The sequence below is a fragment of the Sinohyriopsis cumingii genome, chromosome 2, assembly GCF_028554795.1.
Source record: "Sinohyriopsis cumingii isolate HCF-2022 chromosome 2, ASM2855479v2, whole genome shotgun sequence".
NCBI lineage: Eukaryota > Metazoa > Mollusca > Bivalvia > Unionida > Unionidae > Sinohyriopsis > Sinohyriopsis cumingii.
The window spans coordinates 60,367,998-60,391,208 of record NC_142962.1 but is presented as its reverse complement, the minus strand read 5'-3'; the positions used below and the strand labels follow the sequence as shown (position 1 = coordinate 60,391,208).

The window sequence follows — 23,211 nt, the reverse complement described above, 5'->3', positions numbered from 1 at the left end:
CACACAATACAGTACAGCTCATGATTTTTTAAAAACCCACATCATGATGGGGGTGGAGAGAGTAAAAAGTATTAAGAATCACCCGCAGCCTGATGGAGTTGCCGTGATGGCTTGTGGATAATAGCTCTGCACATTATGCTTCTCAAGAAGTAGTCGCATATGATCAATGCAGTGGTTTCAATAAAATGGGCATGGTTGACTGTGTATAATCTCTGCATATATACTCTATGAGGTTAACAAGAGTGAGATAGGCACCAATTTATTTACATTGTTATCTCTTTTGGGAGAACTTTCCTTACTTTCTGATACTGAAAAAATGTAATAATATAGCTGATAATAAACATTTCCAAGTTCTAATGAAGCAAATATAATAGACATAATGCCAAATAAAATTTTAGATAATATTAACAGGATGAAAATGCCTTACAAACTGTATTAATACTACATTTTGCATAATGAATCTTGTTATTTGTTCCTCTGTACTACATTACCAGAATGTACAGATGAATTTATTTAATTATTTCTGTTGCAGTTCACACAATATACTTTGTTAATTATTATATTAAAGGCAGTGACATTCCACTAAATGAAGTGAAAAGAATGATAATGAAAGAGTGTGTGATTTGGATTTTTAACATCACTTCAAAAAAAGTTTGGTCATATCACTATGATGTCTGCAGTCTGACAGTTTATAGTGATGTCTAGAACTGGAGCATCATGCTGTAGACATGTAGCATCATGTCCCACCCAGTCACATTATCCCGACACCAGCCTGACCCATCCTAACACTAACCCCTTAATGCTGAGCGAGGCAGCTGTTAGTACAATTTTTATAAGTCTTTGGTATGACTAGGCCATGGTTTGAACATGCGACCTTCTGCATCTGAGGCAGACACTCTAACCACTAGGCCATTAGCTGTGTGATAATGAACGATAAACATCAACAAATTTTATAACAAAACTGCATTCATGATAGACTGAAGTGAAACAAAATTGCACAAGCTCGGATCATTACCCCATGCATGAGTTCTCACTGGCGTAATGTACGATTTCTTCTGATATCCATTCACAGGATTATAGTGAGGTTCTCATGGTCAGTGCATGAACATACAAAAACAAAAATCATTCCTAAGACTAATTGAAAATGTACTGTTCCGGCAATATAAAGATGATGACAAAGTCAAGTTCATTCTCAAACTGAATTTCTATATGTCATGAAGAAAAGAAGAAGCATTTACAGACCTAATAATTGATAATCTGGGTCACTACATAAAATGTATGCTAGTCCCAGGTGTGTGTGTGTAAGTTAAGATTTTGCATCTTCACTTTAAATTATACTGCACTATTTTTATTAACTTTTTTCAAAGAATACAAACAAAAAAAATCATTCTTGATAAGTGTAGTTTTTCAAGATAAATGCCCATGTGCAAACTAATAACCTAGTTCAACAAAAGCCATCAACCTGGTTTGTTTTCTTTGCAATAGACATGTTAATTTCACGTGTGAACTGATAACACTGGTCAACAGTGAAATCATTACTGACTTGAAAAGGCCCTAATCTGTAGTATTTTGGTGTGCCGAACACGAATATAACCGTGAAAAATTTGTATTGGCTCTCGTTTTGAAGATATTCATATACCTCATTTTCTATGTTTCACTGTGTAAATTTCTCCAGTAGGACTGCAGAAACATCCGGAATAATGATGTAACATTGCATAATACCATCATGCTCACATCATCCACAGTTGATTGCATCATTTTCTGATGCAATGCAATACTAATGCCATGCGGCTGCTGAAGTAAGTTGACGTCAGCAGTGTACTATACATGTGTAGGCCTATTATACTAATGCCAGGCGGCTGCTGAAGCTGACGTAAGCAGTGTACTATATAAAGCCCAATCAGATAGGTTCAGCATTTAAAATATTTTAGACGTTGTGCGAGACAGTTCAAGCTACTGTTACATAAAACTTATTATTTTATCCATTTACGTACAATAAAGAACAGTAATGCCTCGAAAGTGTGTTAATACCGCGGACAATTTTTGCTATATTTGTGGGGAAGTGACATTTGCCAACCAGAAGAAAAGTATCAATTCTCAAGTGAAGAAGGCATATCATCTTTACTTCGGATGCAAGGTTGGTGACCAAGACAAGCCTTGGGCTCCGCATATATGCTGTGCTACATGTACAACACAGCTTTCACAGTGGTTGAATTGCAAAAGGTCATCAATGCCGTTTGCAGTCCCAATGGTGTGGAGAGAGCCAAGCAACCACCTAAATGACTGTTACTTCTGCTTGGTTCCTCCTCTTTCCGGCGGAATAACGAAGCGAAAGAAGTCGAGAATAGTCTACCCAAACATTCTGTCTGCATTGAGACCAGTTCCACATGGTGAGGGACTTCCTATTCCAGAACCTCCAGCAGAATATTCTCTTGATTCATCTGACGAAGACAAAGGTGAGTCGACCTGTTCTTCTCCTGGTCCATCAGCATGCAGTGATCCAGATTTTCACTGTGGTGCATCATCAACCCCACACAGAATAACACAGGAAGAACTAAATGACCTGATTCGTGATTTGGACTTATCAAAGAACAAGGCAGAATTGCTAGGATCAAGACTCCAACAATGGAATCTTCTAGAAGAAGATGTCACAATTACTGCATATCGAAAGCGCCACCAGCAATTGGAGCCTTTCTTCAGAAAGGAAAGTAATCTGATATTCTGTTCCGATATTGAGGGCCTCATGAATGCTTTAAAAATCACTCATGACCCACAAGAATGGAGACTATTTGTGGACTCTTCGAAACTGAGTCTCAAGGCTGTGCTTTTGCACAATGGAAACATTCTTCCATCTATTCCAGTAGCGTATGCTGTCCACATGAAAGAGACATACGATAACTTAAGGCAGCTACTGAATTCCATTGAGTATAACAAGTACAGCTGGCACCTCTGTGGTGATTTGAAGGTAGTTGCCCTTTTAATGGGACTGCAGCAAGGATATACAAAATACATGTGTTTCTTATGCGAGTGGGATAGCCGAGCAAGGGAAATGCACTACATGAGGAAGGAATGGACTCACAGGCAGAATGTAGCCATTGGAGAGAAGAATATCCAACACCCAGCTCTGGTTGAGGCTCAGAAAATCTTGCTACCACCCCTTCACATCAAACTAGGTTTGATGAAGAACTTCGTGAAAGCCATTGACCGGACTTTGCCAGCATTCCGATACCTGCATGAAAAATTCCCTCGACTCAGCGAAGCAAAGATTAAAGAGGGAGTTTTTGTGGGTCCTCAGATTCGAGAGCTTTTCAAAGATGACCGGTTCAACAACTTGCTGGAAGGTGACGCGAAACAAGCATGGAATGCTTTTCGCCTAGTTTCTACAAACTTCCTCGGAAATGTTAGGGCAGAAAACTATAAGGAACTAGTAGAAGACATGTTGATGAAGTATAAGAAACTTGGCTGCAATATGTCTCTAAAGATTCACTTCCTTCATTCCCATTTGGATTTCTTTCCTAGCAACTGTGGTATTGTTAGTGATGAACACGGCGAACGTTTTCATCAAGATATCGCAACAATGGAACAAAGATACCAGGGAAAATGGTCCACTACAATGCTGGCTGACTACTGCTGGACACTCCTCAGAGATGCTCCCGAACAGCTGTACAAGAGACAGGCGAAGAAATCTAAGATGTAGTCAATGACTTGATTTTTTATAGGTAGGCTATTACAGTTGACCTTTTACTATTGGAATGCATTTCGTTATGTAAACATTAATTTCTTGCAGATTACAAAAAAACTAGAGCCAATTTTGCAATTTGACTGTCATATTCGTGTTCAGCACATAAAAATTGATAAGAATTGACTAATTTTATTTCAGTAACATGACTTTTGTAAAAATTTGTTGTCCAGTGTAACCTAAGCATAACAGCAGCTTTTCTGCAGGTTTGTTTTCTTTGCCGTTGCAATGACAATAAACAACAATCTTGGGGTAAAGTGAACAGTGATCAGTGTTCTTTTTACTGCATGAGTATTTTAGTGAATCAAACTGTATACCCCAAACACTACTCCAATGTTTGATTCTTGTAAAGAAAAACCAGTGACAGGAAGAACTTGGAAACTAATCAAAACAGCAGGTATAAAATTTTCATTTGTTGCGAGGAGACTCTTGCAGGATTCGTTTTGACTTATTCACATCTAATTAGTTGGCTGTATCCTGATTGTGCAATGACGAAACCTGCATCACAAAAGACTTGTTTCACAGTGACATTGTTCATATATTAAGTGCTAAATACAGTCAGTCCCTTTGACATCTGTATAGGAACTGGTAGCAGCAGTACACAGTACTGTAAATCTTTAATGGTTTGATGGTCATCAGCAGTATGCCAAATCACATGTGTACATTTGTAAGGTGTAGCAGTGTGTCAATATCTATCTGGTACTGGCTGATATGGTATATGACAGCTGTCCATGTGATACCAAGTTAACGGTCATTGAGAATTCAAACAATTTTACAAGCAGTCAGATTGTCTATAAAACTTGACAGTATCCAGTTTAGCTGGATGATTTATCAGAAACTAGTGTCATATTCTCTCCACTTGAAACTAGTGTTATATTCTCTCCACTTGAAACAAGTGTTATATTCTCTCCACTCAAAACTATTGTAATATTCTCTCCACTCAAAACTAGTGTTATATTCTCTCCATTTAAAATGTGATATTTCTCTCCATTTGAAACGTGTTATATTCTCTCCACTCGAAATAGATCTAGCGATTTCTTTCGATTTTGTTATGTCGAAATTGACGATTCTGCAGGATGCTGTAAAAACCACTAAACAAATCTGAGATAAATGTAGAGATCAAACTTCTTTTTATCAAATGTGTCATGGTATTACATACAAAACATGATAAATAATATCCATAAAATTGTTTCCACTCAGGTCGATTCATTGTTGTACCAAACTGTATATGTCAGTGATTTAAATACTCAGTGAAAATAGAACTTTATCACTTTATGGGTAAAGGATATGATAAAGAAAATAGCATTACTTTTATTGATAGGTCCTTTTTGTGTAAAGTTATTACATCATGTTAGAGAAATGTAAATTTAACATGCATCATTTTATCTACAGAGAGGGTAGGGGAAAGATAGCAATAAAAAACATCCAATTTTTGTGTACAGAGAATTTTACAGGTACATATAACCATTAAGGAGAGAGAAATTAGGAATCAATCCCCTGTCTTCCACTTTACTCACATTGAGTACAGAGGACAACCCTCATCTTTTTTATCTCTCATAAAATATGGAATCCAAATCACAACTGTGTTATCATAATAACTGCATTTAACATTAGAAAACAAAATTTTGTACATGCTTTGGTAATAGTTTAAGTAATCCTTGACTGCCAAGCTTTCTACAGTTAATGGTCTAATCGTTCACAACAAGAAAAAAATAAATTTCTGCTGTCAAAGTTTTTCATGATTCTGATGATGCTTTCAAGAATTTTTCACCAATGTTAGTTTTATAAATAACGCTAAAATGACTATTAAAGCTAACTAAAATGTACTTTTTCAATGCATCTCAAGTTTGATATTTACAGCCAATCTTCTAAATTAAAATATAAAAATTTGTTCATTTGTAAATCTACACATACATATACTGAAATCTGGAAATGTTCGTAAGTGGTAAGAAAATTAATACTGTACTAGACATTATATCCTCAAGGGAGAACAAGAACGAAAGAATATTCCTGCCAGTGGGTGCAAACTCTGTGTTCCAAAGTCAAGTATGTGTGTTTGTTTGTGTCACATTAACTAGCTGAAAATCAGTATACCACATACAGAAACACACCAAATACTACTGAAAGAAATTAATTTGCACATATCTTTCTTTTTTGTTGTGTTGGAAGAGCCAAACACCCTAACAGTCACAAACAGGAAACTGCATATTTTAATATCTGCATCAAAATAATTTTAAGAATTAGATCCATGTTATAGTTAGGTTACTGACAAATCTTTTCCAATAATTTATAATTTGTCCATGATGATAAAAATTTTGTTTTTATATTTTCCATAACAAAGACATGCAATTAATTGGATACATGGGGATATCCATGCAACATTCCTTCAATCTGGTGGAAATTATATTCTCTGAACATCTAAGATTTGACAAATTTTTATAATATTATTCATTACAATAATACAATGAGGACAGATTAATTAAGAACAATCATCAAAATTATGTTGTTCATGAAAGGACTATAACTGGAGCTGGCAAGTACAACGTGCCAAGTCAGATGGCTTTGTGTGATGGAAATACACCTTTCCCATGCTGAAATTAACATCTTCAAATGCATATATTTTACGACAGTATTGACAATTGTCAATGCATTGATTTCTGCAAAATATCTACTGGAGTAAAGCCTTTATTGGGTAGAGACCATTCAATTTTCTAAGGTGTGTGTGAGGGGTAATGCTTGAAATCATGTCTTGCTCTGACACTATGCAGTTTCTTTTTTAAACTGAAACAAATTTATCTTGTGATGAATGAAAGAAAATATATCCCCATCAGAAAGAATGATATTGCAAAATCAATTAAATGGCCAGTACCTTACAGTACAAATGTAGTCAGAACTGAACTCGTTCATAGTTGTGTACATGTATATCCAGCCTTGTGACTGGGCCATTACATGATTTACACTTAAGTTTAAATTCAGTGTTTTCTGGGATTTTTAAAATTAATTTTGTTAAATAGCTGCCATCTGGAATTGAAATGTACATACCCTCAGAGGATTTTTTTTCATGTTCAAACAGGGGAATAAATTTACACTGTACAAGAGAAGCTCAACAATGTGTGCTTCTCGTCAAGTCAATGCATACATCTGTTAAGATTTCTTTGAATATAGTAAGAGCATAAACTCACTGCAAAAGAACTTGATCAACCTTTTCTAAATGTACTGAGTATACAAGACTTTTTAAATATTTTTTCAGCGTCCAAAAATATGATCAAAATAAAGATCACTGATTCCTGAAATGGTATCGGATCGCAAATCACTCTTGATGTCTCAGTCTATACATGGGTGGTCTTCATTCATTGGCTGTTCAAATGTAAATTAGTAATGTTGATGAGCCCCTCCACAGTGCAATTGCCAATGACATTCCTGATGAGGTCTGGTGGTGATTTCTAGGTATATATCACTATATCATTGAGAGAAAGTGGAGTGTATTAAGTTCCTCACCATGACTGATGTTTGGTGTTTAAAAAAAATCATGTGAGCTGTACTGTATTTATCTAAACAATGCCTTCCTCATGAAGTAAAACTTAGTTTGCAAAGACTGAGCAGCCATTGTAGTCATTGGATACTTAAGGCAGAGAGAAACCATTGTTTGCTTAGAAAAAACCTGGCTGCTGACAATGAAAGGCAGACAACCACTACATACAGGAAATTTATATAGGAAATCTACCAGGAGACATCAGAATGGCCACTGTGAACAAATGACTGCTGAGTAAAAGTGACCATTAGTTTGACTGTAATTTTAAAAAAATCAGGATGGCTGGCACATCTGCAAAGATTCCTCTGCAAGCTAGCAACACATCTTGGTATCAATATGGCTATTCTTATACTGATCAAGCTGCTTCATACTAGTCACCTCAATACAAGACTGAATTGTTGGTGTTCCAAGTGAGACTAGATTAAAAAAGTTTTCATATATATATATATATATATTCTACCTGAATGCAACTGGTTCTATTGGTGATGGCAGCAGCCAAATGATGAGTGGAAGTGTGACTATGCAGGAAACAAAGCTGACACAGAGTGCTCTTTTCCAGCTGAAAATACAAACAAAATATGTTTACCCATTTTCTACATTCCCCAAATGTATGCCTCATGGCCAAGTCCCTAAGAGTGAGGATCTGATAAAAAGGCTTATGCTAGCTACATATGTGTAATTTCTCTTTCATATTCTGTATATGGTTTAAGGAGTGGGGATCTTGACAGTTTTCAAGTACTAACAAATGAACCAAATCTGGGGGGGAGGGTTGTTATAAGTGTATATGTGGTTACTGGGCAGGACTCTTGTTGGTATCCAGTTATAACCCTGAGGTTAAGTCCCTGTGGGTAAGGAAATACATACAGGCTCATGTCATCTGCATTTAACAACATATCAATACATCTTTCTGTATGTGTGTGAGAGACAGACCCTGACTGGAAAGAGCTATATCTGGAACCTTCAACTGGATGTGCGATATTATGAAGTGAATACTTAAATATACGGAAATAATAGTATTGTTACAAGCCAGGGTCTTTACTTGACCGAGCGGTATCAAACCCTCACGCGATTTCTGCTAGAAGTCATAAGTTTACCCCAAATTTCCAAAGACTTCCATACAACTTCAGTTGTAAATTAGAAAGCCTGACATGTCCATTCTATACATAAATTTTACTCTAATCATTTCAAGACCACAGATCTCACAACCTGCCAAATATCCACCAACCGCACAGCCTTTCTTCATTAGGTTTCCGTACTGCCAGCAGTCCTCGCCATAGAAACTATGCAACTGTCCCTTTACACAGGGAACTATTTTAACTATGCCATCTTAGGCCAGTCAAACTATGGTTTCCAGGCACTTTTCGACAGTATAACTGCACTACATTTGCCACCATGGCGACATAAATGGTATCTGCAGAGTCCCTTCTTTTAGATTTCATTGTGTAATTTACCGGTTTCCTACCATAAATACTGCCATTGCAGTCACACCACCAATGTACACCACTAGATTTTAGTAGGGACTTTATTATTCCATGGACACTCATTTGGTTTGGACCTGAATCCACTACTAGTGAACCATGGCATCATGGAAACTCACTAACACTTTACTCTATGACATTTGCTCCTAGTAACTGGCTAATTATTTCGGGCAAAGGAATATCTCTTTTGCACCGAATTCCAATAATCAGACAAGTAATCATAAAAATCTAAGAATTATTTAAAACGGGGCACTATCACCAAATGCACATACTCCAAATTTATTACAGCATCATACAGATTTGAGAATTTTTAATTTGTATTCTATGGAGATTTGAGCCAAGTTCATTAGGTAAATGCACCCATAATATGCCAACCCACATGACCATGCACACCTCCATAAAATGGATGCTGCAAAATCACTGACACAGGCATTCATATGGAGCAGACACACCTGCTTATCAACACAGTAAGTAATTTTCATCTGAGTACACAGTCATACCCGCTTCCTAAATCATGGTATTTAGAGGTTATTATAGTGAGTTACACTTATAAACCATACAGAGATCTATCCCTGGATTCTACAACAAGATGCATGATAATATGGAATGAAGTTTTAAATAAGGAGAAAAAGTATTATCATACAGGTTTGAGACTTTTTAACTCATACTCTATGCATGGTGATGCATGCCATAACCTGCAGACACTGGTTCAAATCTCAGCAATGTCTGATTTACAAATTTTCTAATAAAGAAAACAATGCATAATCCTATTTACACTTGAATGTTACTTTGCCAAGATGTTTATCTAATACTTTAATGGATGAACAAATAAAAAACAACTGATATATTCAGATTTCTGATGATCAACATCCAGTTCCTTCCAGTATGTGCCAGGCAAAACTTTAATCTGTTGGTCATGTCCAGCAAATTCAATGATCTTGGGATACCTGATACTTATGAGTGTCGTCTATCTATAAATAATGTGACAATGAGGTATTAATACACAACCAAATGCTAAAATATAAGGATTACTTCATTGACTTTGTTGGCCCCTTTGGACTATCATGTGCAGCAAATTGAACTGTCTGCACAGGATGTCTTTTACGCACGCCTTCAGACATTTTGCAAACTTCTCTAAAACCACTTCTGCAATGGAAACAAGAAAGTTATGTTATACAATTCCTACCAACAAACTACAGCAAACGGAAAGCATAAATATTTTCATGTCACATCTACTTTTCAAACATTATTTATTATAAAGATGAAGTCACAACAAATATAAAGTACAGTGCTCTCTGATTATAACAGTAGATAGCAGCAATAAAATCATATCACATTTAAAGTGGGGCAGAAACATGGTGTGAGTATACTATATACAAATCCACAAGAAACTGAATCTAACTTGCAGTCTGCAAATGACAGAAATATCCCAATAATTAATATCACCACCCCTCCCCTTAGCTCTGCAATACAGACATGGACCCAAATTCTATAACCGTGTATAACCTTTGATCATATCCCAAAGTTTTGAAGTCTTCATTTTAACAGTAGCATTGTGGAACAATAATGATCCACCTTGCATTGGTAGCAAAATTATTTGTATCATGTATTTTATTATAAGGCAATATACTCCATGGCAACCATGGAAAGTATAATGATTTAACAAGTACATGTGGGCAGTGGAACATTCAAATTCAATTATGCACCAGAATGACTGAATTTTGGACATTTTACAATGAAACATCTCATCTTGCCCCAAAAAAGAAAAAAGAATTAGCTTTCAAGGGTTTAGTTAGACCTACTTAAAATAAGCTTCTAATGCTTTGGACCCCCCATTCCCAGGTACTTTGGATGACATTAAGCAAATCCAATAGTAGGCAGCCATGTTTGTTAATCCAATTATGATTATACCACAAGGAGTATCACACAATATTGAATTAGTGATCTTGGAAACCATCAAAGCAATGCTGACTGGAAAAGAGATTAATAGTTGTTACAAATGTTAAAAAAGAAATGAAGTAGACATAATCTGCTACAATTTTATCAAACAAAAATTAACTAGTAGAAATCGACACGAATATACATGAAGAAACACTATGAAAAAACTGCAATAATTTATTTTCCTTCAAACAATAACCAAACAATGGAAATCTTTACCACAAATATTAATCATGTATGGTGCTGACTCTTCAACATTTGTTTTTAGTATGGTCACAAAAAAAGTCTTTTGCAAAGGTTGATGCTGCACACTGCATAGTCCTACAATGTAAGACCTCGACCCTGATATTCGTGTTTTGGATGTTGAGGTTTTACTGCCTAAATAATGGCACTGTGCGGAGTGTTTTGATGTTGACTAACATTGTGATGAAAGTCAAATTTTCAGGAATATCTCACACACTTGGCAGCCCATAACACTTTTCTACAAATTAAAGTAATAATGATTTAGTCAGACTTTACTTACTCTGATGTCTTTTCTTCTAATAAATTCAAATTCTCACACAAGCAAATGTGTCCGTTTTCAAGTTTCGTTGGCCTACATTTCAGGTGGCTGAAAACCCATACAGAAATTTCTCATGGATTCTGTATGGAATACTTCAGGAATCCATATGGAAGAGATATGGACTGAAAAACTTATGGAATCAGACAATTTATTCTATATCAATTCCATAAGTACTTCAAAGCAAGTGAAAATTCCATATGGAATAAAGTTGCAACTTTAATCCATAAGCACTTTTTTCCATATGGAAAGCAGGCTCATGTATTATAGCATCATGGAAAATACTCTCTGAAGAATTAATAACTTAAACTATCTGATTCAAATAGAAATACTGGTGAGAGAGTACAAGTATATATCAGTTTAGCTGATGTGGAAGGATGAATATATAATATATAATATGGTGTTTGTTTTTGTAATCATATTATTATATATGTTTTTTATCTTATAGGTGTTGTCTAATGTTGTAAAGCGCTTAAGCTTCTAAAGATTAGGCACTATACAAAGTCCTCATTATTATTATCATTAAGTCCCATATCTCTTGCTTTGGATGTTATATAACTACAACATCTGTATATATTTTTTTCATGCACACCTAATATCACTTTGGTTAATAAAGTCCTGTTTAATTCATATCCATTATTAATTTCAAACCACTGAAATGTGTGAAAAATTACTGAAACTTCAGTAAAATACTAAATAATGATCAAAATTTTAGTGAAATCTCACAAACATTTTAGTCAAATTTTTTTGAAACCTCACCATTATTTCAGTGAAATTTTAGTGAGATCTCACCACAATTTCAATGAAAGTTTTGGTCAAAATAGTGAAATCTCACCAAACTTTTCAGTGAAATGAAAAAGACTTAAGTCATGCCATCATGGATTAGATGCTGTATGCAAGAAAGAAAATGAGGACAAGGAAAACCTAAATCTTATTTGATAATGTCTTTCAAAATAATCCATGTTAAAAATTATTGTGAATATTTATCACTGATTCCCAATAATGTCTTAAGTGTGTGTGTGTCTGTGACTTGGATTTTTAACTTAGTTTTAACAATTTTCCAGTCATATTGCTACGATGTCTGCAGTGTGACAGTTTATAGTGATGTCTAGCACTGGGGCATCATACCGCAAACATGTAGCATGATGTCCCACCCAGTCACATTATCGTGACACCAGGCTGACCAGTTCTAACACTAACATCTTAATGCTGTGCGCCAAGCGAGGCAGCTGTTAGTACCATTTTTGTAAGTCTCTGGTATGACTCGGCCTGGGAATCCATCACATTTCCATATGGATACACTAAAAGTAAAATCCATAAGAACGGTTCAGCTATAGAATAAAAATGTCCATATGGATATTTCTGTAAAAATACATATGGATTCCATATCCAATCCATGTGGAAAATTTCGTATGGGCAGTGATGGAAGCTGGAAATGATCAAATTGGGTTAAGTTGAAGTTACTTCTTTAATGAAAGAAATAAAAAAATATTAGTACTGAAAAATTTAAGTGTTTAGTTAGCTTCTTTTTGTTCAAGATTCTTATCATCCTTTTAACAGATTTTGGTATTTCTGGCTTCCTTTGCATTCCAGCCAATAGGGGCTGCCAAGCTGAGATATTCCTGAAAATCTGACTTAATGTTCTGATGTTAATCGACACTGGAACATGCTACATAATACCAGTATTTGCGCAGTAAGACCTCGGCAACACCCAAAACATAAATATCTGGGTTGATGTGTTATGCACATTGTAGGACTACACACTGCAGTGTCATTATGAGGTAGCATGATCAAGAACCACATGCATTTTTATTTATTATATTGTTTAGCTCTCACAATTTTATATATATATATTGTTACAGTAATTTTGTATTATAGTAGACAGTTTATAACACGCATTCAGGTTTCTACTAAATCCCGAATCAGCTTCCCATTATAAATATCGGGGTTGACATATCACATAATGGGGCTACTAAATCCCCCAATAATGCACATAATTGTATGTGAATGTTTTCTTGAATTTTTATTTTCAGCATGGGATTTTTTAAATGTAGTGAGCAAGTCAACTACTCCCTTGCAGATTTCACACATTTTAAACAGCAACGTCAATTACAAATTCTTTACTGAACAAGACAAATGCGTCCTGTCGATCACGAGACCGTGAACTTTGGGTGCCCTTTACGGAGGATAATTTATGATCATATTGACAGCATATACAATAATAATTTGGCAACGTGACAATCAAATCTATGCAAACTGATATATTTTAAATTCCAAGAGAACACTGCACAAACCTTCCTTATTATAGACTTTGCTTTAGTTTTGTAGAAAATGTACAGACAGGGAACATGTACAGCTTCGATGTTACCAGCACTTTTCATACGACGCAGAAATAGCCGAAGATCTTAGAATGTTGTGTTAGACTATTCGAACCACTTCGGCTATATCATGCAATTGGAATATCCTCGGCATTATCCATCACATGCTTTGTAAATATTATTCGACACGCATATGAACTCAGAATTATATTTCCGATATAGTCTCAATTTTTGTTTCTCATTGCTGAACTTTAAATCAATACCAAGAATGCCTAAATCAACAGGGGTTCGTTACACAGAAAATTTGGGGTATCCTTCCTTGAATCAAGGGATGGGGGTTCTAACCTGTAACAATATAGCACTATTGTTACAGGTTAGAACCCTCATCCCTTGATTCAAGGACGGATACTCCAGATTTTCTTTGTAACGAACCCCTGTGCCTAAATCTAACTCTTGAATCACACTAAAGTATACATTTATTTGGTAAAGTAAAACTTAGAACAACAAAAAAAACGTGCTCACAATGCAATCTTTCTTGAAGTTTGGATGCATTGTTAGCCCGACAATGTAAGACAGCACATGTTGGATTTGTTAAGTGCCTGACGCCCAAAACATCATGGTCTTACCAGTAGGACTAGATGCACTGTATATTCATATTATGTTCCAATAAGTAATAAAATCTAAATGCGTCATTGACAGCTTGTTCCCCTCCCCCCTTTTTTATAATCCATTGATGCAGTTTAAACATCTTCACAATTAAAAATGCCCTTCCCACAATAACATTTTTTAATCAAAATTCATAAATATTTATATTTATCATAATTGGTATGATTGGAATAATTGCAGATAGTGTATTTCATGTACTGAAAATAAAACTCTTCTCAGATAAGGGTCCTTTAAAAAAAATATGAACATTTACTACAGTAAGTGTAAATCGTACACCCCGTTATTTTTGGGTAGGAACATAAATGTTATTTATCACATCTGCTTTCATTCCAAGGCTATGCCGGTAACAAATATGGACATTTTGGATAAAAAAAGTACTCGCAGATATGCACATCATGTAGATGTGTTCAACTATCTATAGTCAAAAGTAGCAACTGTTACAGGAAGGAAAAATCTTACAGGAGAGATACATTTTGTTACAGGAAGGACAGTTTAGACATTTCATTCAGCTTTCATAAAATTATTCAAATACAAATTCAGCCAATGTGTATCATTATGAAATTCTTTATATTTATATTGATATTTCTGTATTACTATTCTGAAATGTTAACTTGTTTTATACAATTACAGTATGGTATTTTAAAAAACTGTTACAGGATGGACAGATTGTTATGGGAATGATTTAACATATCAATATAGATTGCCATTCTGTAAATTAGTTCATATTGTAAAGTTTATTATTAGTATACATATTTCTACTGATTAAAAGGATGTAGGGTGAAAATTACAAATGTGCCATCACAGGGGAAAACAGCATTTACATTGTCTCTAACCAATGTAAGCCTAGATCACCCAAAACACCTTGACAATACTCTTGTAAGATCCCATATATGATATATCCATGCAGCATATAAACTGTTTTTGCAAGTTTTATTTTAATTTTAATACATTTATGGACTGCCATATTTCATTGTCAAATTCATGATGTGATGATGAACCATTCTATTAGTTGGGGTTCATGTCTAATGGCCAAAATATCTTCATAATTGTACCAGCATTTATCTTTAATTTTTCTTGGCCAAAACAAAGGAATCTTTTTTTTCTCTCGTCCTGGTGCATGCACTCAACACAGAGATTTTCCTCCTCAACATCCTCAACATAGCCTGGATAACCTCTTTTACAGTATTTAACAATGACATATTTACTAGAACTGCCAACTCTTATGATTTTGGCATAATTGTTACAAAAATTACCATTAAAATATGGACTTACAGCATAAAAGCAAAAACGACAGAAAAATTACCATTGATGAAAAGTCCAGAAAAAAATTTCATTTCATTTGGATCTGGGTTTCATATTCAGAGTAGTGAAATTGGTCAGGGAACCAGACTAACTTTACAGCAATACATCAGACTCTTTAAACTGCACCTGTTTTGTCATGTGAAGCATCTGCATCATCAAACTGTTTATCATATAATTTATTTTAAATGGCATCCAAGCAAGTAATGCATGTTCAAGACGAAAGGGAAAATAAGCCTCTTGAAAAGTGTAAATAATCAGCACAGGAAAAATAAAAAGGAATTTTTAGATTCTTGTGAATAAAAGCTGGAAGGGACACAATTATGTTTACTGGACATCACGTACCAGTTTGAGTATGACTTTTGGCAGGGAATATGATTGCCGTCATCATGTGTAATGGAAAAAGTATTTCCAGGAATTACGTCAAGTTGAGAGACAGCAACAACCTATTGAGCTGCATAGGGTTTGGAACTAAAATCTGTGCACTGTACTAGTGGTAAACAAAGTCTACGTGTACTTTACAAACTTTTCAGTTGAACATAATATTTATCGTCGCTGCACGTTGAACTTTTAATTACGTTTTCCAGCTTTACAATAGCAGTTTATGATATTCTGTTAAACCTTACTGAAAACTGGTAAAACTTATGGGTAAAAATCAACTGCCTTACTGAGACAGACTCATCAGGGTTGGCAGGTTTGATTTACCCACATATAAAGCAGGTTCAGTTATATGTTTCCATGTACCTACATTCTTACTGATCTTTCCTTCCACTTTCTTGCCTGTAATTTCCATCACATTATCACCTATCTGAGCCTCTTCCATCTTTCCATCACCTATCTTTCTATCCTCCATCCTTTGTTCACATGCTTTATCCTCCTCCATCTTTTTTTCTTCCTCTGTCTTAACTCTTCATCTTTTCAGTCCCCATCTGACTATTCTTCTCCATCTTTATTTCATCCACCTGAACCTCTAATCTTGTTTCAGCTATTTTACTCTGTCATCTTCTTTTCACATATCTTACCAGCCTCCATCCATCTTTGCATTACCTGTCATACTTTCCTCCTTTTCTTCACCTGTATTACCCTCCATCTTTTCTTCACCTGTATTACCCTCTTCCTTCTTTTCTTCACCTGTATCACTATCCTCCATTTTTTCTTCAACCACCTTTACCTTTTCCAGCTGGTTTATACATGTCTTGGTATCTTCTACCTTTTCTTTCATTTTGCCATCCTCCATATTTTCTTCACCTTTATTACACTCCACTTCACTTTCTTCAATTTTCATACATTTCTTTATCTGTTTTGCTTCTGGCTTAGTATCTTTCACTTTTTCTTCACCTGTCTTGTTTTTCTTGAACGTTTTTTCACCCATCTTACCTTTTTCCATCTTTTCATCATTTACTTTCCTTTCCTCTATCTTTTCATCATCTGTCTGACAGTCCTCCAGCATTTCTTGATCTATCTTGTCAATCTTTTCTTCCAGATAAGACATTTCTTCCATAGTCTTATCCTCCTTGAACTTTTCTTCACCCATCTTACCTTGCTTCACATTTTCTGCCTTATTTCCTCTTATTCTCCCTATATTCCTCCTCATGCTTTGTTTCCATGTCTGTTTTTACATGTAATGGGCAAAACAGGAATGAAATTATTGGGAATCCAATGTTCCTTTCTCAGTTCGTTATTTCTTGTACTGGTCCATTGTATATAAGTTGGATGTGATGACCGATAATATGTTTTTGGCATGATTAGTCTATTCAGATCCTTTCTAACATTAGGATTTCCTAACTTAGGATAAAATGAATGGATTGGTGTTTTCAGAACATTTGCTAGTGCATGCAACTGCCAAATGCCCATATAAGACTTGTCAGTTATTACTGATAAAACCTCCTCCTGAAAAATATTTCTCACACCTGTAGTATCTAATGGCATTCACAGAAAATGCATTGTTCAAAACAAGTTCACCACTATTAGTACTTGCATTTCTGTTGTCTTCTCCACTCTCCCATATGCATAAACACTTGCAGTAGAGGGAAGACACTTTCCATCTTCTCTAACCTGACAAGGATATAGAATCCTTTTATCAGGAACATCTTCAGGTATCACACCTAAAGCATCAACATCTACTTCCGTGTTGTACTGTGTAATATTTACTGAACCTGGATTAATCTGAAAGTCACTGAGATGTTTTGAAATTTCATTGCATTTCGTTTTCAAAGTTTTGAAGCTTCAACACACTTTCATTTTTCTCAAACATTTTTCATAATCAATCTCAGCTGATTTTGGCTCTTTTGGTTCTTTCTTGCTGTTATTTGTTTCATTTATTTCACTTCATCCCTTTTGTTTGCAGTATTTGCATTTAATTAGACTTCTTGGTACCTTTTTCATCAGTGAATATAAACATATTCAGTTCATGGCCAATGCATTCATTTCTGTCTTTAAAATTCAGCTGACTGTATAAAAATTACACCTGGAGAATGTGTAATGACTTGGTGGAGTTTCATTGTGCCCTTGATTGTTTTTAACGTAGCTTTGTCTACCGACATAATTTCTTCTTCTGTGATTACTTTGCAGTCTGTCTCACTATCTCTCATGCTGTCCACAAATATTTCTGCTGATGTTATATCATGTCCATATTTAACTTTTCTGTCTGCATTTCTTTTCAAGGCACCACCAACAGCCACCACGTATTCCTTTCCCATGACCAGCCTCAGAGAAATTCCAAGAAGAGTGACAAAAACCAAGCTTGTGCAATTCTTTTAAAAGCCTAAAAACGTTTGCTTTTTGTCTGTACTGTGCTGTTGGGTCATCACTGAAAATTGCAATGGTATTTACAGACATGATTTTTCTCTATTTTAAAGCAGAATTCCGCTTTTCTCCTGACTTGAATCTGATTTTTCTTGATATAGTCCATAGTTACATAGTTTGTCAACTGCTTGGTACAGAATGATAACATTATGTTTGTTGTAGAAACAGAACGATGGTACCTCTAAAAGTGATCCAATTAAAATCAGATCTTCGCTGTCCTAAGTGAAGATATGACAGTGACCACATAGGGATCACATTCTAGTGACCTATGTTATTACCATATGTGAAGTGTCAAATTTTGAATTACAGAAATTTTAAAGTTGAATGCATTTAGCAATTAAAGTCTTATCACAGTTAAGCAAGAGAAGTCTTTGTGAAAGGTCACTTTGAACTTTCATCGTTCATCTCCCCCCATGTCAGTGTAAACTTCAAAGGAACAATATTTCCAACCCAGTAAAATTGACTGGGGTATCTTAAAACGGTCTTTAGAAGTAAATATTTGAGCTACCAACCAGAATAAAGGGTCCAGGAAGTTCATGAAGGGGAGAACCTAGAGTTCAGGAAGGATGAACTAGGAGACGTTGATATACGGTCAAAGTGAATAAAGGGACATTGCGCTCTTTTACCTCTTGTTATGATGATGTAATAAATCCAAATTGGAAACACCTGTTAAGTTCTACATATGTAATCTAACTTGAATTTGAATTACCGTTTTAATTTGTCCTGATTAAATTTGTTATTTTCTTGTCAAAGGAGGCTCGTATTGTTTATTTCTTCCCAGTATTCTCGCTCAGTTCTCTGTTGAATTCCATTCTTCTTTCACTCCCGCCAGGCTATAATAACAAGGGAGGTCATCCTCTGGATAACGCACCCAAACCCAATTAACCACCCCTCTTTATAAGAGGGCGACATTACATCATAATTGCTAATTTTTACAGCCATTAAGATGAAGTCTTATATTGCCATGTTTGGAGACTGACCAGTGTGTCTGAAGAGCATCAATGTTTGACAAACACTTTGATTCACTTTCCCATTTTTGAAAGCTGCATCTCCTTTGGCTAATTCAAAGGTCACCAGAACATGATACCTAAGCAGTTGTCAGATCATCACATAGGAAAGCAGAGATCTGATTTTATGATTTCCGCCAAAAGTTTCTTGTATTGCCCATATGTTTTCCCTGAATATATTAAACAAAATTTACTTGTTTGTTGTTGATAAATATCTGCACCATTGCCAGTTAAGTTTTCTCCGGACAATGGTATCATTCCAGTTAAGGACACTAAACAAAACATGCAATAAATCAAGCACACGTATGATCTTAACAATTCATACAGTCATAATTTTTTATGTAAACATGGCCAAGAAAACCAAAAGAAACACCCTTTTTGATACTACACCTAATTTTTCCCAGGTACCAACTTTGGCAAATGAAAATACATCAGACTTTATTGTCAGAGATGGTGTAAAGGAAGTAAAGGTACCTTGACTGCAGGTCTTTGACATCAATACAGTTCATGACAACCACAAATGGTAACCTTTCATGAGGCCACCATCTTCTGTAATGAAAAGTTACCTTATTACATATACAAGAGCTGGCTCCTTGTAAGTGAAAAATGGCATCAGTGTGCTAGTTAAAAGTTCAGTGCAAAAATAGATATATTATTAGGAGAGGGAACTCTTTAAGGCAGGGCATTAAAAAAAGAGAGAACACTATTATATATAAAGAAATGGTAAAACTGTTCACTTTTATATACAGCAATTTTCGTATTGTTACACAATACCAATAGAATTAGCACAGATGAAACGTTTCATTCGAACAATTCACAATTTACAAACTTTAAGCATGCCAAGGATTTTACAGTATCCATGAATTTACTGTTGTCACATTTTCAGATATAATCACTTAAGTTACATTTGCCTGTGAAAATCTTGATCACAGTTAAACATGTTATAGAAGAGCAATCAATTCAATCACATAACATTTTTTAGAATGCAATGAAACACTGATTATTCAACTTTTAATCACATTTCACTAAAATATCACAAATATATATTTCAGTGTATGTATTACACATAATGAAAGTAAAAACTGTACATTAGTGACTGGATGTATTTTTACATTTTCAAAAAAATGCAGATTCTTCTTGCAGACAGCACTATTATGACTCTTCTGACATTGGATTTTTATTCAAATGAGAAATTCCACTTTTAAAAATACTTGGAAGATTTACTTCCCTTAGGTAATGTTCCTATCAGTATATTGAAAACATAGATTGGAGGGTTATGATACAACTCCACAGTTTCTTATTTTGTACAGAAGTGAATTTATGAATAAACGGTTAATTCAGACATTTGAACAGTACAAAATGTTACTAATTATAACCCAAGAATACTTATGTTTGCATCAATTTTATTTAAGTTTTCAATATTTCCCAGAGGCTGTAGATATCAAACTCGGTATTACTACCACATGTTAAATGTGAAACTATTTGTTTATAGCAAACACCTGGTTTTAAAAAAAAATCACAAATGTGTATCAAAAATGTTTGAGATAAAATTATAAAAGTTTAGCCAGTCATATTTTCTTCCAGTTTTGACAACAGAAAGGCAAATTCAGGAACTTAAATCTCCATATGAATGCATTTGTTTGCTTCGCAGATTAAGGACAGGGAAGAGATAAAGAAATTCCGCAACTAGTGAATCAATTGCAATATCACAAATTGAATTTTGAACTGATACATCATAATTTATGACTTAAATACAATAAAACCACAAGCCAAACAGAGACTTTTATTTCAGCTCACAAGAGATGAAAAGGATACTCAAATCTGGCACTTTTCCATTGCAAAGATTAAGCAGGTGACAAGCATGCAAGTAAATACTATTCTGTAAACTCGGGTATGACTAAGATTATAACTCAGAGATAATGCCACTAATGTATGGTGCTTTTTGCTATCATAAACAGATTGCTTTAATCTTTTTATAAGACTATTCTAAACCTTTCTGTGTTTGTCACTATTTGAGGAATTACTGTGGTTATTTCCTTATAAATGCATTTCTATAGTTTCAAGTACATGTACTAGCATCAATTATCCAAGGGAGAAAACTACTACAATTTTTAGTCAGTTAATAGCATTTAACATGCCTCCCTTTCTTCACATAAGTTTTAGCTTGAAAGAACAGTGAATATCCTTTTGAGACTAATTTTTGTAACATATTATTATTATTATTATTAGTGATGTAAGCTATATTTGGTAAAAGAGAAATTACTTTCTGATGTAAAAGCTGATGAAGTAATTGTAGAGTAATATTCATTATTTTGCTACTGATTAAATTATAATTACTTGTAATTAAAAATAATATGATTGCCAAATACTGCTGATTGCTTCAAAATAGGTAATTAATAACAGATCACCCCAGTAATAACCCATATACTAAACATACATTATACATTTCTACTGGGTTCTGCACATATTCAAAATTTACAAATTATAAAAAGTATCCGTCTGGCTATGCAGTATATCTCTATGCCCCACTTTCCTATTCTGCTTATACTGTTACTCCCTCATTACAATGCTATCAGTGGAAACCAGAGAATGTGACTCTTTATAGTGAGACTGCCTAATGTGAGACTATTTCTGGGTGGTGTTGTACTAAGCCGATTTTTCCCCAAAACGTGCCCTTTGTTTCTGCTGCAAAATTTACTTTTTATTTCTTTCAAAACAGCTCTTATGTGTTCAAATTAATTTCAAAATTTTTACTACCACAAGTGGCATAAACATGTGCACAAAGATTAGGCTTGTTGTGTAGCTGTTCTCCAATGATTATCACCATAAGGTAATGCATGAAGCAGGTCTTTGTTTATTGAACAGACCACTCACAGCAGTGTGTGTACTCACTAGCCAAATATAAATGAATAAAGGGCCACTTTTGTCTATCCTTATTTGTATTTTGATTAGTGTTCATTCATCTTCAAAGCAACATTTAATGAAGGATAGAAAGGCACTGAATATGCCTATCAGAAAAACAGTGGGGCTCCTTTTGATAGTTGTCAAGTAATAATTATTACAATCATGTAGCTCAGACATGTCCTACCTGCCTCCTGTGTGTCATATGTGGCCCAATCCTTGACAGTGTGCAGCCAGTGGCCATGTAGGAAGACCTTTTAAAAATACATTTTCATATTTAATTATTAAACTGTTCTTGTTCATGCAACTGGTGACCTAAAATATTTTTTGGTTTGTTTTTGGCCTCCAGCCAAAAAAGGATGGATGCCCAGGACGTAAATGAAAATCAAATAAGTAATACTTCATTCTCAAAAGAACAAAATCTTATACCAAATGCTACTTACTGGTTATAGCATTCTTTTTAAAATCACACCTAATTAACTAGTAAATACACTGATCCTGCCCTTCATAATAAAATCAGGAGCTTATTCAATTTTTGTAATATGTTACCTATTTTCGTAGTAAGGTTTGATCAAACAGCTCAAGTAAAAATGAATTACCTTCTAAAGAAAGCAACCTAATGTCATGAAACATTGCTGTCTATAATTGAAAATGTCCCAATTTAGGATGTGATGTCATATTTTTAAAAATGATGTCACAAACATATTGACACCATTTTCTTTATCCCATATGTTGATGTGGTAAAATGGCAGATGTTTCCATTTTCAGAGAGTGATTACACAATTTTTTGCAAAATTATAAAAATCATTTACACCAATAAAAATTGACTGTCTTGCTGTTTATGACCCTAAAGCACTGCTCATTTTAAATCTGTGACACATGAAATTTTTAGGGATGGTATATGTTTAAGATGATAAAAAAGGCAGTCCAAGGACGACTCTATAATAAAGAAATAATGGTTCATTCTGC

The 23,211-nt window shown here is 34.7% G+C and overlaps 1 protein-coding gene across 1 annotated transcript in view; it reads right to left on the bottom strand.

Moving 5' to 3' along the window:
* LOC149804998 (adipocyte plasma membrane-associated protein-like) overlaps positions 1 to 13,674 on the bottom strand; it is a 51,283-nt gene extending 37,609 nt beyond the window's left edge. Inside the window, exons 1-3 of the mRNA XM_089946426.1 lie at positions 13,541 to 13,674; positions 9,782 to 9,895; positions 7,732 to 7,830 (exon numbers count right to left, since the gene is read on the bottom strand). Of these exons, the coding sequence (XP_089802552.1) occupies positions 7,732 to 7,830; positions 9,782 to 9,870 (188 nt within the window). The 5' untranslated portion in view covers positions 9,871 to 9,895; positions 13,541 to 13,674. The remainder of the gene's footprint in view (positions 1 to 7,731; positions 7,831 to 9,781; positions 9,896 to 13,540) is intronic.
* Positions 13,675 to 23,211: the final 9,537 nt, after the last annotated feature.